At 53.0% G+C, this 18,462-nt stretch overlaps 1 protein-coding gene across 1 annotated transcript in view; it reads left to right on the top strand.

Moving 5' to 3' along the window:
• FBN3 (fibrillin 3) overlaps nt 1–18,462 on the top strand; it is a 69,984-nt gene that overhangs the window by 19,135 nt on the left and 32,387 nt on the right. Inside the window, exons 19-38 of the mRNA XM_059888607.1 lie at nt 79–198; nt 317–454; nt 567–617; nt 886–1,011; nt 3,246–3,470; nt 3,652–3,777; nt 4,510–4,638; nt 5,698–5,823; nt 7,318–7,443; nt 7,841–7,963; nt 8,134–8,259; nt 9,252–9,377; nt 10,958–11,080; nt 11,276–11,398; nt 12,094–12,219; nt 12,341–12,463; nt 13,312–13,434; nt 13,728–13,889; nt 14,842–14,910; nt 15,782–15,907. Coding sequence (XP_059744590.1) covers nt 79–198; nt 317–454; nt 567–617; nt 886–1,011; nt 3,246–3,470; nt 3,652–3,777; nt 4,510–4,638; nt 5,698–5,823; nt 7,318–7,443; nt 7,841–7,963; nt 8,134–8,259; nt 9,252–9,377; nt 10,958–11,080; nt 11,276–11,398; nt 12,094–12,219; nt 12,341–12,463; nt 13,312–13,434; nt 13,728–13,889; nt 14,842–14,910; nt 15,782–15,907 — 2,517 coding nt within the window. The remainder of the gene's footprint in view (nt 1–78; nt 199–316; nt 455–566; nt 618–885; nt 1,012–3,245; nt 3,471–3,651; nt 3,778–4,509; nt 4,639–5,697; nt 5,824–7,317; nt 7,444–7,840; nt 7,964–8,133; nt 8,260–9,251; nt 9,378–10,957; nt 11,081–11,275; nt 11,399–12,093; nt 12,220–12,340; nt 12,464–13,311; nt 13,435–13,727; nt 13,890–14,841; nt 14,911–15,781; nt 15,908–18,462) is intronic.

Here is an 18,462-nt window from a genome sequence, read left to right as displayed (position 1 = left end):
GGGGCCTCAGGTCGCGTGAGGCTCCAGTTCCTGCAGCTCAGGGATCTGACGGGGGTCGGTGGCTGGTTGTCTTTGTAGACATCGACGAGTGCCTGTCCAACCCGTGTGTGAATGGCGTGTGCCGCAACCTGGCCGGCTCCTACGCCTGCGAGTGCGCCCCCGGCAGCCGCCTGGGACCTTCTGGCACCATGTGCCTAGGTGAGAGGCCCCACGGAGCAGCGGGGACCCCGACGCCCGCCCCGGGGAAGTCTGGGTCTCTGCGGGTTAGTGTGCAGGTGTGGGCCTGCCAAATGACACAGCCGGCCCCTTCCTGCAGACAGCACCAAAGGCACCTGCTGGCTGAAGATCCAGGATGGCCGCTGCGAGGCGAACCTGCACGGAGCCACCCTGCGCTCCGAGTGCTGCGCCACGCTCGGCACTGCCTGGGGGAGCCCCTGCGAACGCTGTGACATGGGTAATGCCCTAGGAGGGGCGGCTCTGGGGGCTCCCTGGCCATTGAGAGAACCATGCGGGGGAAAGGTCCCCTGGATCCGGGTGGAGAGAATGACTCCTCTCCCCAATCACAGACCGCGCCTGTGCCCGAGGCTTCGCCCGCGTGAAGGGGCTCAGCTGCGAAGGTAACTCCCCACCCTGTGCACTTCACCACCACTCCCCCACCACCACCACCAGGAGCAGGCAAGTGTCATGGTGGCTGCCTAAGGCCCTCTCTGAAGTCATTGGAGAGCTCCCTCCTTGGTATCCGGGTCTTCCCCACAATCCCCCAGCCTAGGAGGCTGGCACTGCCTCTTCCCACCTCCCCAAGAACCACGTGGTGTCCTGAGCCCATAGGGAGCCAGCTCCCTGGGAGCCTCCAGCTCTAGCTTCTCCTTGCTTGCTGCTGCCTAGATGTGAATGAGTGTGAGGTCTTCCCTGGAGTCTGTCCCAATGGGCGATGCATCAACACTGCAGGCTCCTTCCGCTGCGAGTGTCCAGAGGGCCTGATCCTGGACACCTCCGGCCGGCTGTGCATAGGTGAGTGTGGGCCTGCAGGGTCCGGTGCAGGGCCTCCAGCCCTTCCTTCACTGCCTCCACTCCCAGCAGCTGGAGGCCCTTCCTAGGGACAGGTGGAGTCTTGGGGGTCCTCTTGTACTCTGCCCACCCCCTTGCTAATGTGTCTCCAAAGACATTTGTTTTTTTGGAGAGGTTGGATCCCCTTAATCAACTGCCCTTCTAATGAAGCTCATTGCAAATGGTACGGTCTCTTGGAATGTTACCTGCCACCTTGGTATATTCTTTCTTGCTACCAAACAAGGTTTACAGGAGGTGGATTTGAGCACGAGGCACCTGCCTCTGTCATGAGTGGTAATTCATGCCTGCAGCCCTTCCTCAGCATCCAGGGCTCAAACCCTCACCCTGAATGGCTTGCTCTTAGGCTCAAAGGCTCTGAGATATTTTCCCCCTCAAGGAGGGCTTCTTGCTTTACACCATCAACATCTTGAACAGGACATTTCTTGGCCAAGAGCATCTGCCAGCCAGCAGGTAGGGCTCTGCATTCTATCAGTTTTTCCTCCCATAGTAACATTGACCCATTAGTGGCCTCCTCGGTGGCACCATGGAGCCTGGTCAACAGAAGGCAGATGGGCCCTGATGACTCTTTTCAGCTTTGATTTTCTTCTAAACTGAGCTTCAGGTGTGCATCAGGTTTTCTTGCTGATCCCAGAATGTGAGCAAGGAAAGAAAGTAGCCAAGTAAAGAAAAAATAAAAATATCACTGAATTCACAGCCAGGTGAAATGCTGTCTGAGCAGCCCTGGACCAAGGCATCGGGTACCCAAGAACTTAAGACGGAGCCCTGTGTGTCGTGGCACTTCTGTTTATCTTTATTTTTTTCTAAAGGTTCTGTAACAGGGTCTCATTTTCAAATGGATCCACTTAAACATATGTTCCTTTTGCAAGAGGTGAAAAATTGTCCTAGTCTAGGGATCAGCCAGTTGTTTCTGCAAAGGGCCAGAGAGTAAATATTTTCAGCTTTAGGAGCCTCAGAATCTGTTGCAGTTACTCAGCTCTACTGTGTAGGACAGAAATAAATGAATGTGACTATGTCAATAAAACTTTATTTACAAAAACAGCAGGCAGTTGGCACCGTGGGCCATAGTTAACCAGCCCCAGTCTTAGACCATCGTGTCTGGTATTGAAAGAAGCCTTATCCATTGCCAGATTATTCTGAGGAGTTTTTAAAAATTAAACACACACACTCTGGAGCCAGGTGGCGTAGTTTGAATCTATCTCTACCTCTTACTGTGTGGCCTCAGGCCAGCTACCTAACCCGTCTCTGCCTCGGTTTTCTTGCATGTAAAATAAGCATGATGATAACCATTTTCCTCTTGGTGTTATTTTAAAGACTAAATGGGTTGATGAGCTTAGAACAGTGCCTAGCACAATGGCACCCCACTCCAGTACTCTTGCTTGGAAAATCCCTTGAATGGAGGAGCGTGGTAGGCTGCAGTCCACGGGGTCGCTAAGAGTCGGACACAACTGAATGACTTCACTTTCACCTTTCACTTTCATGCATTGGAGAAGGAAATGGCAACCCACTCCAGTGTTCTTGCCTGGAGAATCCCAGGGATGGCGGAACCTGGTGGACTGCCGTCTATGGGGTCGTACAGAGTCGGACACGACTGAAGCAGCTTAGCAGCAGCAGCAGCTTAGCAGCAGCACATAGCAAACACCTAGCAGTGCAAGTTATTATTAAAATGTAACTTTGGGGGATTGCCCTGGTGGTCTAGTGGTTAAGACTTTGCCTTCCAATCCAGGGGGTACAGGTTCCTTTCCTGGTCCCGGAGTTAAGACCCCACATGCCTCTCGGCCAAAAAGCCAAAACATGGAATAGAAGCAATATTGTAACAAATTCAATAATGATCTTAAAAATGGCCCACATAAAAAAAAATCTTTAAAAAATTTTTGTTTTAAAAAAATGTAACTGTTGGGTTATACCCTATTCCAGTTTAACTGTTGGGAATTCCTTGTGGTCCAGTGGTTAAGACTCAGCTGTTTTTATTGCCAGTGCCCTGGGTTTGATCCCTGGTCAGGGAACTAAGATCCCACAAGCCCCACAGTGTGGCCAAAAAAAAAAAGGTCACTTGGAAGACATGGAGTGTCAGCTGAGAAATTCAGTCTCCCCACTGGGGAGGACGTTTTGGACGACACTGCCTGTCCTGGCAGCCAGAGTGTGGCAGGGGTGGGACCGGTGACCACCCCTCCTTGCAGACATGCGCCTGGAGCTTTGTTTCCTGCGTTGGGAGGAGGACGAGTGTGGGGCTGCCCTGCTGGGCAAGTACCGGATGGATGTCTGCTGCTGTACTGTGGGGGCCGCATGGGGCACCACATGCGAGGCGTGCCCTGAGCCCGAGTCCCCGGCTTTTACCAGCCTGTGTCCCCGGGGGCTGGGCTTTGCCAGCCGGGACTTCCTGTCAGGCCGTCCCTTCTATAAAGGTGCGTTTGGGCTTGGGGAGCCTGGATGGAGGATGGGAAGAGGGCAGAGCATGGGCAGAGGCCTGGAGTGGGAAGCAGGTTTGGGAGAGACCAAATATCTGTGATCAGAGGGGTGAATGCTCAGGAGGCAGGGGACTCAGGGACATGGAGTAGTGTGACGTTTTGTACTCCCGTGCTGCAGATGTGAATGAGTGCAAAGCCTTCCCTGGGCTGTGCGCCCATGGCACGTGCCGCAACACTGTGGGCAGCTTCCGTTGCTCCTGTGCGGGGGGCTTCGCCCTGGATACCCAGGAAAGGAACTGCACAGGTACGTACCTGCCTCTGCCTCCTTGGCAGGTGCCTGCGGGGATGGGGGACCACAAACTAGAGGCGCCTAAAAGGCAAGAACTGGCCTTGTTCCTCCTGCCTGTCTGCTGTGTGACCCAGGGCAGCTCAATACCCTTTCTGGGCCTCCAGGATCCCGGCTATAAAAGGAGGGGCTAGCAAAAGGTGGCACTAGTGGTAAAGAACCCTCCTGCTAATGCAGGAGACATAAGAGACACAGGTTCGATCCCTGAGTCAGGAAGATCCCCTGGAGAAGGGCATGGCTACCTACTCCATTATTCTCATCTGGAGAATCCCATGGACAGAGGAGTCTGGCGGGCTGCGGTCCATAGGATTGCAAAGAGTCAGGCATGAATGAAGCAACTTGGCATGGCAAAGTAACCTCCGGCAACTTCCCTGGTAATCCTTTGCTAAGACTCCGTGCTTCCAATGCAGGGGTCCTGGGTTCAATCCCTGGTCAGGGAACTAGATCCCACATACCTCAGCTGAAAATCCTGCATGCCTCAACTAAGACCCAATGCAGCAAGTAAATAAATTAATTAATTTAAAACTGATCTCTAGGGGCCTGCGGGCTGGAAAGAAATTCCCTCCTCTCATCTGGGGGTGCAGTCACAGCACCTCCATTTCCCTGGCTCTGTTCAATGCCTTGGGGCTCCCCTGTGGCCCTGGGTGTCTGCAGACATGGAGGCCTGGCCCATGCCCACTGTCTCCACAGACATCGACGAGTGCCGCATCTCCCCTGACCTCTGTGGCCAGGGCACCTGTGTCAACACCCCGGGCAGCTTTGAGTGCGAGTGTCTCCGTGGCTACGAGAGTGGCTTCATGCTGATGAAGAACTGCATGGGTAGGCAGCCACCCCAGGGCAGGGTGGTGCCCGCGGGTCTTGGGGCCGAGCCGAGGAATGGGGTGGGAGGACATTGCTGTGCTGGATGTGGGTGGAGGGGGCAGAAGTAGAGAGAAGCCATGATCCAGCTGGGACAGCAGGTGTGAGTGTCGTCCCTGAAGACTGCCGGACACTGGGTCTGGCATTCGGAGGAGAAGCATGGGGACCAAGATTTGGGCAGGTTCTCCCAGGGTCGGGGTAGCATGAAAAGAGGAGAGGGCCCTGGAGAGAGGAGCCTCTTCCCTTTTCATTTTTCTCATTCATTCAGTGAACGTTTCACATGCATCTACTCGGGGGAACTATGGAGAGCTCGGATACAGGAGGCCATTTCCTTGGAGTTCAGGACCTAATAGGGAGGATAAAATAAATCCCTAGACAAACAGAAAATAAAGAGCCACTGTCAGAAGCACTTGAAAGGGCTGTATGGTGCAGTGTGAGCTGAGAACCCCAGGGATGTATCCCATTCTGTGGGGCCAAGAGAGTGGGAGTAATTGTGGTGAAGAAGGGCTGAAGAGTTGTATGGAGAAAGAGCAGTGTGTGCAAAGGCCCTGGGGTGGATGTGAGGGATGGAAGGTGCTGCTGTGGGGAGGAGGGAAGGCGGAAGGGGGGACCGTGTGTGCAAAGGCCCTGAGGTTGACATGAGAGATGGGAGGAAGCCCCTGAGGCTGGAGTGGGAGGAGAGTTGTGAGATGAGTGGTGAGGCCCCTGATTCCATGTACTAATGCCCAGTGGGGCTGGTCCTTGCCTTCCCCCTGTCACTTCTGGGGTGGGGAAGGGGTTCCTCAGGGCCTCCTTTAGCTCCAGGAATGTCAGCCTGTGTCCCTGAAAACTCTGAGAATTCCAGCTTCCCTCCCATTCTGACTCCCCTGGGTCATCCACACCCCAGGGCTCCAGACTCTCTTGGCCTCAGCCAGGGCAACAGGGTTGGGGGATGGGGGCAACAGGGGGGAGCTTCCATGAGCCCCATCACACCAACCTGGATCAGCATCTCACACCTCTTCTCTCTCTCCACATGCCCAGATGTGGATGAGTGTGCCCGGGACCCGCTGCTGTGCCGGGGAGGCACCTGTACCAACACAGATGGGAGTTATGAGTGCCAGTGTCCCCCTGGACATGCGCTGGCAGCTGAGGGCACTGCCTGCGAAGGTGAGTGTAGCTTGCAAGAGGGAGAGGATACGAGTATGTGTGTTTGTGCATCTCCCTGAGTACATACTTGTGTATTTGTGTGCATGAGTGGTCACATGCCTCAGGTATTGGGAGAGCACATTTGTGTGTGTTTCTGTGTGAAAACGGAAAATCGAGTGTGTGAGTGTGGGTCAGTGTGCAGCCATGTGAAGTGTCACTTGTGTGGTTGTGAGATGGAAGGAGTGTGTATTTGTGTGTCTGAGCATGCAGGTGTCTTTCTGGGAATGCATCTGTCCAAGAGTAAGTGTGTATTGGTGTTTGTGTGAGTCTGTGAGTGTGTAAGTGTTTATACAAGAATGATTGTTCTTATGTAAGGCGATGGAAGTGGTTATTTGTGTGTCTACATAAGGTTGTGAGAGAGTGTGTGTCTAAATGTGGGCATGTGTTTGCACACGGGTGTGTTTGTGGAGGGGGCTGTGTGCATGTAGGTGTGTCTGTTGAGCGTGTGTTTGTATGTGTGTACACAGGGGGTGGGGCTTCCCCGATGGCTCAGCGATTAAGAATCTGCCTGCACTACGGGAGACATAGGAGATGCAGGTTTGATCCCTGGGTCGTGAAGATCCCCTGGAGGAGGGCATTGCAACCCACTCCAGTATTCTTGCCTGGAGAATCCCATGGACAGAGGAGCCTGGTGGGCTACAGTCCATGGGGTTTCAGAGTCGGACACAACTGAAGTGACTTAGCACACACGCACACAAGGGTTCTTTGTGAGTCTACCTGAGTGGATATGAAAATGTGACACAAGGGCAAATCCAATGCAATGCAAGGTGTGCAAATATGTTTATGAGTGGGCATGAGGTGTGTTTGTGAGTCTGAGTGTGCATCTGGCTATGCAGATGTGTGTCTACTGAGGGTGATTGTGTTTGTTTGCGAATAAGTGTGAGGGCGTGCTGCTGTGTGAGCTGTGTGCATGTGGCTGTGTGGATCAGGTTGTGGGTCTGTCTGCTGAGGGTGAGTGTGTATCAAGGGTGGGTTTCGGGTGTCTTGTTAGTGTGCACCTGGGTGGATGTGTGAATCAGGGTGAGGTGCCCTTTTGTTCTGGGCTTCCCCAGTGGCTCAGCGGTAGAATCCACCTGCAATGCAGGAGACAGAAGAGACACAGGTTCAATCTCTGGGTCAGGAAGACCCCCTGGAGGAGGGCATGGCAGCCCACTCCAGTATTTTTGCCTGGAGAATCCCATGGACAGAGGAGCCTGGAGGGCTGCAGTCCATGGGGTGGAAAAGAGTTGAATATGACTGAAACGACTTCACACATGTGTTTGTACCAGGGTGAGATGTAGACTCACACCCATGGTGGGGGGGGGGTAGGGGGGGGGCGGGCATAGATGCAAGAGTGTGAGTGCATCATCGTGCATGCGTGTGTCCCTGTGCAGAAGGCGGCTGGGCACAGGCCCATCCTTTCCTGGGGCCCCTCCGCCACCTGCTGTCCTTACCAGCCATCCGTTTCCCCCGTAGACGTGGACGAGTGTTCCCTGAGTGACGGCCTGTGTCCGCACGGCCAGTGTGTCAACGTCATCGGTGCCTTCCAGTGCTCCTGCTATGCCGGCTTCCAGAGCACACCTGACCGCCAAGGCTGCGTGGGTGAGACCGCGCCCGCCCCCAGCCCCAGCCGCGGCCCCCGCCGCCGCTTCAGTCTCTCCTGGCCTCAGTCCGAGCCCCTGCCTCTACCCTTGACCACTTCCGCTCCGACAGTCAGCCCCCTGCTTGATGTGCCTCCGCCAGGCCCTCACCTCGCCCAGCCTCCCACTTCCACCTTGCCCCGCCTCCCATCACGTCCTACCTCTTACCACACCCTCACTATGCCCCGCCTCCCGCCTTGCCACGCCCCTGCCACGCCCCCAGCCCGGCCTACCTCTCCCGGCCTCCTGCCACGCCCTCGCCATGCCCCGCCTCCTGCCTTGTCACGCCTCCGTCACGCCCCCCACCTCGCCTTGCCCTACCTCCGGCGGTGCCCCCTACCTCTTCCTGCCTCCTGCAGATGTGGACGAGTGCCGCACCAGGAACGGTGGTTGCCACGTCCACTGTGTTAACACTAAGGGCAGCTACCAGTGCGAATGCGGACCTGGCTACTCTCTGATGCCCGATGGGAGGGCGTGTGAAGGTGGGTGGGTGCGGCACCCTCCCTCCGGCCTGGGATGTGGGAACCCACCTGGCCCGGCCCAAATGAAGCCATCCACACCCTAGCCAGGCCACTGACCCCGCAGAAGTGTCCCTGGGGTTCCCCCTCTGTCCCTTCCCACCTGCAACCCGACCCCTACCCTGGTCCCCCAGATGTGGACGAATGTGAGCAGAATCCGGACATCTGTGATGGGGGCCAGTGCACCAACATGCCAGGGGGTCACCGCTGCCTCTGCTATGACGGCTTTGTGGCCACGTTGGACATGAGGATGTGTGTAGGTGAGGAGTTGGGACTATATACAGATGGAGGAGGCAGCTTCACTTCACTCACCAGGCCTTCCACAAGGAGACAGGTGGGCAACGCAGACGCCAGGCCCATTCCCGGAACACGTGGGCAGGGGAGATGCAGGTTTGTTCTTGGTGGTCTGCTCCTGGCCACCTGCACCCCGAGGCCCTGCACCGAGATCTGCGGGATCTTGTTCACAGCAGCAGAGACCCCCCCAAACCTTGTTCTTTTGAATACACTTATTAAACACCCACTGTGTACCCAGCACATACAGCCAGGTGCGTGCCCGGCTTTGAGAGTCACCTTATAAGATCATCAGAGACCAAGGGGTTTATGCAGAGGAAGGTGTATGAGATAGAAGGACGCTGTGTTCTCTGAGCCCTGCTTTGGGACCTTGTCTCTGTCGTCTCTGCCAGGGTCACTGCCGTCTTCTGGTGGGGGGTGGTTGGCACAGGCCCTGGGGAGCAGATGTGAACTTGTGACTCCATCAGGGCAGAGCTGGGGCCAGAGTACAAGGATATGAAAAAGGGAACCCTTCCAGGGAGAGGTGTCCAGCTCAGTGCAGCTTAAGCATTCCAGATCACAGCAATCTTAGGAAACACTGAACAAAAGGGGCTTGGGACCAAGTTAAGTAGGAAATGCTGCCTCCTCCATCCCTTCTTGCAGATCCACATCGGCAATAAAGGCTCTGAAAAGGCCTTCAGGCCTTAGCTTTAGCTTAGCATCTTCTTAATGTATTGGTGTAAAATCTTTTTGGAAATGTTTGTCCGATGTGTTCCATGGAATATGAACTATAGAATGTTGACTGAATTCTCGCAGCTGCCCAGGGGTGGAATGGGGGAGCTATAACCAGTAGTGGAATCAGGGGAGCTCCCTGCCCTTGAAGATGGGCAAAAAGAACCTGGACACGGGACCCACGTGGCAGGGCACTCGGCCATGCTGCTATACCCCACCCTCACCTGCTTCTTCTCCTGTCACCCCATAGACGTGGACGAGTGTGACCTGAACCCCCACATCTGCCTCCATGGGGTCTGCGAGAACACCAGGGGCTCCTTTGTCTGCCACTGCCAGCTGGGTTACATCGTCAGGAAGGGGGCCATGGGCTGCTCTGGTGAGCTGGTGGTCAGTGGAGCAGACGCAGAGGGGCGCCCCTGAGGGACCAGCTCAGGGTCTTTGGGGTCCACCCCATCCCTTGGGGCAGAGCAAGGCCAGACCTCATTCTCACACATTTCCACTGGTGGGCCCTCGTGCTGAAGCAAAAGTAGGATCTGATCACATGCCCGTGGGGCTCCCTTGATGGCTCTGCAGGGGCAACTCTGGATCCCTTAGATCCACAGCAGTTCCTAAGGCGTGTAAGCCTGATGCTTTTAAGTGTCACAGCGATGAACATTCAAACATGTCAGTCGTTCATGACCACAGACCTGGTGCCTCAGAACCACAGATGTCTCCTCTCTATAGAATGGTTCTGGAGGGCAGAGTCTGAGATCAGGGTGTCAGAAGGGTTGGTTCCTTCTCAGGGGCCCAGAGGGAGAACTGGCCCATTCCTCTCTCCTCATCTCTGGTGGTAGCCACAGTGCTTGAACACATCACTCCAGTCTCCATGTCTGTCATCACGGGGTGTTCTTCCCTCTGCGTCCAAATTTTCCTCTTCTTGGGAGATCACTGGTCATTGCATTTAGGACCCCCTGTAATCCAGGAGGACCTCATTTTAATTTGGTTACATTTACAAAGACTTGGTTTCCCAAAAAGGCCACGTTCAGAGGTTCTTAGAGTCAGGATTGAAACATGCTTTCTTGGCAGGGAGAACATAATTCTATTTGCCATCATTATGTAGTTATTTCAATGCATAGTAGAAGCAAACATTAGAAAACAGAGCATCCAAACCATGATTTCTTAGAGATCGTTGTTATACGTTTTTCTTCTAAAGTACATTCACGTAAGTAAAAATGGGAGACAGCGTAAAGAAACTTTTAGCGAGGACTTCCCTGGTGGTCTAGTGGCTAAGACCATGTCCTTGCTCCCAGTGCAGGGGACCCAGATTCGATCCCTGGTCAGGGCACTAGATCCCACGTGCTGCAACTAAGAGTTCGCATGCCACAGCTAAGACCTGGTGCAGCCAAATAAAATTCTCACAAAGGAAAAACTTTCAGGGAACGGTAGCTCACTTAGGTGGTTGATGAACATCGCAGAGATGATAAGGCTGATGCAAAATTGGCTGAGGGTTAGACACTGTGGTTTAGAAGGAAATCCTGCTTTAGAGGGAGAGTGTCTTCATTAAGACAGTGACTTTTTTTGGCTGTGCCATGTTAGTTCCCCAACCAGGGATTGAACCCAAGCCCTTTAGTGAAAGCCAGGAATCCTAACCAAGGACAGTTCCTCTTATTGTCTACCCTGAGTCTCTCATGCTGCCATTTCAGACCATTTCTGGGGCATGCTGGGAGTCATGCCCTGTTGAGTTTGGGGGTTTTCCTTTTGGGCTCTGGGTGAGGGTGGAAGCTCCTGCAGTGGTGAGGGGCATTTCTGGGCCCAGTCCTACCCTAGGGAAGGTCTTTTCTCCTGCTCCTGCCCTGAGTCTCCCCACTCTGTACCTGAAGCCCTGTTTCTACTAGGCCCAGGCCTCTTGGGGGGTCCTCTGTCCTCCACCCCATCTCCTGGTCCTGCCCTTCTATGCCTGGGTCCCTCTTTTCTCAGATGTAGATGAATGTCAGCTTGGGGGACACAGCTGTGACAGTCATGCCTCCTGCCTCAACACCCCTGGGAGTTTCAGCTGCAGTTGTCAGCCAGGCTGGGTTGGGGACGGCTTCAAATGCCGTGGTAAGTGTCTGGGGGCCAGAGGTCTGGACAGAGAAGCAGAGGTGGGTGGGGTGAGTGGGCAGGCTACAGCCGGGCAGAGGTGTCTGGGTTCAGGCATGTCCATGGGGGAGGGTCAGGGTTGGGATTTGGAGGGTCTGCCTCCCCACAGCCCCCCAGCGCACACACCTGGGGGACCCTGGGTTCCATCTCCTGCAGACCTGGATGAATGCGCCTCCAAGGAACATGGGTGCAGCCCGAGAGCTGACTGCCTCAACGCCCCCGGCTCCTACCGCTGTGCCTGTCGCCTGGGCTTCTCTGGGGATGGCTTCTCTTGTGAAGGTGAGGTCGGGGCGTGGGATGGGAGGGCTGGAGGGGTCCAGAAAGGATGGCCAAGGGGGCTGGATTCCGAGGTGCCCACGACTCACACTGATCCACTCACTGCTCTGTGGATGCCAGAAAGGATGTACCTTCAGCCCTTGGGGCCAGAGGCCAGGCCCTGAGTCCCTTGAAAGTGCAAGTGAAAGTGAAGTCTCTCAGTCATGCCCGACTCTGCGACCCCATGGACTGTAGTCTACCAGGCTCCTCTGTCCATGGGATTTTCCAGGCAAGAATACTGGAGTGGGTTGCCATTTCCTTCTCCAGGAGATCTTCCGAACCCAGGGATTAAACCTGGGTCTCCCACATTGTAGGCAGACACTTTACCATCTGAGCCACCAGGGAAGTCCCAGAGTCCCTTAGGGGCAGTCTTCTCCCCTGGACTCCAAATGTGTAGAGTTTTCTGGGTGTGGGGACAGGAATACTTGCTTTCTGTTGGCCCTCCACCCCAGATTGTGAGCGACCATGACCCCTGTCCTCTCCCTGGCTCTGACTCAATCACCTGCCCACTGAGTCGGGGTCTGAGTCCCCCCGGGCTACTTGCCAGCTCCCTAGAACTCCAGGTGACAGTGAAGGGTTCGAGTGATCAGGGCCGCCTGCCCCCACCATGTGGGTCCTCACCTGCTGACCACCAGCCCCCCTCCTTTGAGTCCCTTTAGACAGGGACGAGTGTGCAGAGAATGTGGCCCTTTGCGAGAATGGGCAGTGTCTCAATGTCCCCGGCGGGTACCGCTGCGAGTGCGAGATGGGCTTCAGCCCCACCAAGGACCAGCATGCCTGCCAGGGTGAGGTCTGGGGCGGCCGGGGTGCGGGCAGAGCAGGGGGTCCCTGGAGTCGCTGGCACTGGGGGCAGCAGGAGCGGGATGCTGACCAGGCTGTGCTCACCTGGGCTCCACTCCTCCTCAGATGTGGATGAGTGTGTGCTCAGGAACATCTGTGTGTTCGGGAGCTGTGAGAACCTGCCGGGGATGTTCCGCTGTATCTGCGACGAGGGCTATGAGCTGGACCGCGGTGGTGGCAACTGCACAGGTGTGGGGTCCGCAGGGTTCAGGGTGGCAGGCTTGTTCCATCAATTCCCATAGATCTCTTCTCACGTGTCCTCTACAGAGTGGAGGGAGTCCTTGTCTGACCCCACCTCCAATAGTGCCCCTCTCCATTAACCTTCATCATCATCATCATTTATCATCCCCCAAATAAATCCAGTGAATCAGGGAGACTTCTCTGGCAGTCCAGTGGTTAAGATTCCATGCTTCCACTGCAGGGGACACAAGTTCGATCCCTGGTTGGGGAACTAAGGTCTCGCATCCTGCATGCCATGCAGCCAAAAGAAAAAAAGGATGCTGTAAATCAATGAAGTCGAGCTCCCTCCACCGCAACCATCAAAATGGTCTCCCACCTGTCTATCCCAAATGGGAGTCAGCAGACTTTTTCAATGAAGGGCCAGCCAGTAAATATTTTCAGTTTTCAGCCATACAGTCTTTGCCCTGTAGCTTAGAAACAGACATAGGTGATAAGTGAATGAATGGTTGTGCTTGTGTACCAGTAAAATTTTATTTACACAAACAGATAGGGGGCCGGATTTGACCCACAAGTTGTAGTCTGCCAGCCCCTAGCTTGAAACATGTCCTCAATATTGGTTTTTGTATGTTAGCTTGTGGACTCTGCTGGCAAAGGCAAACCTCCAGGCCAAGTAGAAAAGAGCAGAGGAAAGCAGGGGGTTGCCTGGGACAGGCTACTGTCCCATCAGGCTTTCTTCCAGGGGCCTTGTTCTTAAGACCAGCCCCCAGCAGCCAGGTATTCGACTCCCCAGGAAAAAGGCAGGAGGGAAGTGAGTTGAGAGGGGGAGGATCTCTGCTGATGCTGCCCCCACCCCACAGATGTGAATGAGTGTGCAGACCCTGTGAACTGCATCAACGGCCTGTGTGTCAACACCCCCGGCAGCTACCTCTGCAACTGCCCGCAGGATTTTGAGCTGAATCCCAGCGGCGTGGGCTGCGTGGGTAAGTATGCACTCTGCTGCAGGTGGGGTTCTGGGGTCCACGCGCTGGATGAGGCCACCTGCTCCCGATAGACAGGCCCTTGGCCAGAGCAATCGTCCCTGTCTTTTGCGATACAGCCTTTGGGCTCTAGACTGACAGATGCTCAGAGTCACATATGCACACAGACACATGCACACACAGACATACATAGAGTAATACACAGTTACACATACAAGAGGTGCAAACACACACACAGACACACCCACCCTATTTCTCCCCCACCACTTGCTAACCACCCCTTTCTGCCTGTTTAGATACCCGGGTCGGGAACTGTTTCCTGGACACACAGCATCGAGGGGACGGTGGCATTTCCTGCAGTGCGGAGATCGGGGTTGGCGTCACCCGGGCGTCCTGCTGTTGCTCCCTGGGTCGGGCTTGGGGCAACCCTTGTGAGCTGTGCCCGCTGGCCAACACCAGTGAGTCCCTGAGTGGAGTGGGGGCTGGAGAAGACAGAGACCTAGCCCTGGTCCAGGCTCCCTTAGGGCTTAGGGGGTCATCTCTGCTAAGGGAGGGACACTGGGAACCAGAAAGGGAGAAGGACTCAGCCTGGGTCACACAGCATATTCTCAGCAGTTCACCATCTCGACCTCTCCCCAGAATCTCCTCTGTCATCTCTTCCTGCAAATTCTTTGTATGTGTACATTTACTTGCCCACTCAGTCAGTCAACAAACACTGAGAATTCCTAGGGCAAGGAACCTAGAGAAGGATGAAATACAGCCGCTGCACCCTGCCCCCACCCATAAACCAACAGTCCCTGGACTGTTGAGAGTAGAACTATTCTAAGGGTCTGTTTGAGACATAGTGATGGCCAAAGAGGAAGCCATGGAGAGGAAGTGGGTAAGGGAAGTCTTCCTAGGAGAGGACTTGAATGAGGTTTTGAAGAATGTGTAGGAGTTTTCCAGGCAGTGTAGGGGGAAGGATGTGTGGTGCAATGGGAACAGCATGTGCAAAGTCCTCAGGTGTGGAGCAGGGAGGCATGTGTGTACCTATTCCGGGGCATATGTGTGTGTGAATGTACATGCAAGATCTTCCTTTCATGGGGTAAACTTGTGGTCACATTAGAGTCTGGTTTTGGATCACAAGAATCCTTCCTCCCTACCCCCAACTACCACCACAAAATCCATCTGCTTACATGTTGAAGGTGAGCAAGTGTTTATACACACACACACAGACACCAGATCCTCCATGATTGTACCAGTTTCTAGGCTTCAGAGGCTGAGGAGGTAAAGGGATGTAGTTTCTATGGTAACAGGATGCCAGGCCCATTCTTGAGGCCTTTTTAGGGGACCTCCCCTCCTGTGCTTCCCCTGAGCTTTGCCCAAATGCCTCACCCCACAGCCCCTCACAAGAGCTTCTTTGCCTTGCAGCTGAGTACAGAACCCTGTGCCCAGGGGGTGAGGGCTTCCGGCCTAATTCCATCACTGTCATCCTGGAAGGTGAGTTCCTGGTAGACTATCCATCCATGTACCCACTGATTGACCTTCCTTTCATGTCCCATCACCAAGGAGCAGAGTTGGGCAACTTTGGGGTGGGGGGCAGGTCCTCTCAGCTTTTCCACCTATTGGTTTGTTGATTCATCCTTCTATCCAGTCCCCATCCACCCATCCATATATCCATTCCCCATCCATCCTTCCACCCTTTCTTCTTTCCTTCCTTCCATCCATTCATCCATATATACATGCATATAAGTACGTTTATCCATCCACTCACCTACAATCCATTCATCTACTCACCTACCCGCCCACCCATCCATCCAGTCATTCTTTTCATCCATTGACCCGTTTGCTTATTTGACCCGTTCCCTGCTTTTCATATCCACCTATCTGCCCATTGATACATCTATCCTCCCATATCCATCCATCCACACATCCATCCATCCACCTACTCATTCCTCCTTTCATTTATTCATCCGCCTACTCACCCACCTATTTATTCACACTCATGTTCTTGTCCATTCACACTGTTGTTTATTCCCTCATCCACTACTTTTCATCTCTGTCCATCTGCTTACCCACCCACCCATCCATCTATTCTTCTATCCAAAGTGGATAATGAGATTGGGAATTCCATCAAGAGGGAGCTTTGTGAAGGATAGTTGGATGGATGAGAGGATGGACGATCCAATGAAGGGAAAGAGGATGAATTCACAGTGACATTGACCCAGGAGAGTCTGGGTACAGCCTCTAAATATCCAACAGCTCTTGGGTGTCCTTAAAGAAGCAGGAGGTCCCAGGGGAAAGCATGGGTGTCCCCCAAGTACTCTGCTTGGGTATAGCTTCCAAGCACAGCTTCCTCACTTCCTGACAGACATTGACGAATGCCAGGAGCTGCCAGGGCTGTGCCAGGGGGGCAACTGTGTCAACACCTTTGGCAGCTTCCAGTGCGAGTGCCCACCCGGCTACCACCTCAATGAGGATACCCGCATCTGTGAGGGTGAGCTTGAGCCCTCTCCTCCCTGCCTGCATTTCTGCCCAGCCTCACCTCTTCTTCAGGGCCTGGGGGCTCACATGCCCCACTCCAGAGTCTGCTCCCTTGCCTTGCTGCCCAGGGCCCACTGGAAGGGCTGCGAAGGCTTCCTTGGAATGCCCCGATCTACCCTCTGCTCCATTGCTTCTTCCCCATCTCCCCATTGCCTGACCTCCAGCCTCCTTCCCACTCAGAATTGATCTGGGTTTATCTCAGCAGCCATGCCCTTCCTCAGGGCAAAAGCTGACCAAGGCCCAGAGCTAAGAGAGGAAGGAAACAGACACCTAAAGAGCAGTCACACCTTTCCTTTAAGCATCCGCTTCATTTGTCTTACGGTCCTCTCTTGCATCTTAGTAACAACCAACAGTTAATTGGTGTCTGTAATTGAGTATCACCACGGAGCTGAGCACTTGCCATTCATTCATTTACCAAAACAGCCTCATGGGGGAGATGTTCCTACTATGACCCCATTTTTCGGATTCAGAAACTAAGGGAGTTAAGTCATTTGAGTGGTGAAAGTGAAAGTGTTAGTCATTCAGTCATGTCTGACTCAGCAACTATAGCCCACTAGGCTCCTCTCTGTTCATGGGATTCTCCAGCCAAGAATACTTGGAATGGGTTACTATTCCCTTCTCCAGGGGATCTTCCTGACCCAGGGATCAAACCCAGTCTCCTGTATTGTAGGTGGGTTCTTTACTGTCTGAGCCACAAAACCAGCCAGTAAGTGATAGAAACTGGGTCCCGGCCCAGCCATCCTGATCCTTGAGCCTGAGCTGTTTTCATACAATGTATCAAATTCCTTCCTTCATCCATCCATCTGTCCACCAACCCATTCCTTTTTTTCTTTTCAGCAATATTAACTGAGCACCTGCATGCAACCAGACCCAGCATCGGCACACTAGGACAGCAGACTGTCCACTCTGAGCAGCACGCTTTAGTTGTTCAGTCACTCAGTCATGTCCTACTCTTTGCAACCCCATGGACTGCAGCACGCCAGGCTTCCCCTCTCCTTCTCTATCTCCCAGAGTTTGCTCAAACTCATGTCCGTTGAGTCAATGATGCCATCCAACCATCTCATCCTCTGTTGCCCCCTTGTCTTCCTGCCCTCAGTCTTTTCCAGCATTAGGGTCTTTTCCAATGAGCCAGCTCTTTGCATCATGTGGCCAAAGTATTGGAGCTTCAGCTTCAGCATCAGTCCTTCTAATGAATATTCAGGGTTGATTTCCTTTAGGATTGATTGGTCCTTGCTATCCAAGGGACACTTAAGAGTTTTCTCATGCTTTAGAGACTCAAGGAAATGGTGAAGGCTGGGAGAGATCTAAGCTCGAAAGCTCCTTTGTATGTGTAGGTGGGAGCTGGCAAACCAGAATCAGAACCCAAAATGCTTGAAAATTATTTTATCCTTCCCTGCTTCTCCTATCCCATAGACTATCAAAAGAAAAGGGGAAAACTTCTGTCATCAAATATGGCAGTGTGCTGCATTTTTTGACTATCACAGGGCAGAAAGATTTCAACCTGAATGTTGGCCTTGGCTGTGGAGCCTTGCAGGGTCAGTTCGTGCCCTTGAGGGCTGCAGTCTTGCAGTACTTTCCAGCTTTTGGGCTCAAGGGCCCTCTACTCCGAAGCCCCCACTCCCCAGCCCTGTCCACTTAGTTTAATGCTCTGCTCTTGCCATCTTGAAATTCTTCATATACTTTAAACAAGGGTTTTCATTTGCGCTGGGCAAATTCTATAACCAGTCCTTGTTGAAAATTTTATCTGACTCCTAGAATCACTAAGTCACATGGTGATTCTGTGTTTGACTTTTCTGAGGAACTGCCAAACCGTTTTCCACAGCAGCTGCACCGTTTTGCATTTTCACCAGCAACATACGAGGGTTCCAATTTCTCCATGTTTGTTATCAACACTTGCTATTTTCCATCATTTAAAGTAATATTATCCTAGTGGGTGTGAGGTGGTATCTCATGGTTTTGATTTGTGTTCCCCTAATGACTAATGAGGTTGAGTACCTTTTCATGTGCTTATTGGCCATTTGTGTATCTTCTTTGGAAAAAATGTCCTTTCAGGCCTTTTGCCCATTTAGAAATTGGGTTGTTTGTCTTTTTGTTGTTGAGTTGTAAGAGTTCTTTATATATGCTGGACAAGACTCCCATCACCTATGTGATTTGCAAAGAGTTTCTCCCATTCTGTGGGTTGTGTTTTACTTTCTTGATAGTGTCACTGATGCACAATAGGTTTAAATTTTTATGAAATCCAGCTTATCTGGGTTTTTTTGTTTGCTTTTTGGTTTGTGCTTTTGGTGTCGTATCTAAGAATCTATTGCTAAATACAAGGTCTTTAAGATTTACCTCTGTGTTTTCTTCCAAGGGTTTTATGTGTTACCTCCCCTGTTTAGGTCTTTGTATTTTGAGCTAATTTTTTGTATTTTGAGTTAATTTGAGTTTTGTATTAATTTTTTTGTATTTTGAGTTAATTTGAGTTTTGTATTTTGAGTTAATTTTTGTGTATGGTATGAGGTAGGA

Source organism: Bos taurus, chromosome 7 (genome assembly GCF_002263795.3).
Source record: "Bos taurus isolate L1 Dominette 01449 registration number 42190680 breed Hereford chromosome 7, ARS-UCD2.0, whole genome shotgun sequence".
Lineage (NCBI taxonomy): Eukaryota > Metazoa > Chordata > Mammalia > Artiodactyla > Bovidae > Bos > Bos taurus.
Note: the sequence above shows the minus strand (reverse complement) of the source record. Positions and strands in the feature narration are given on the sequence as shown.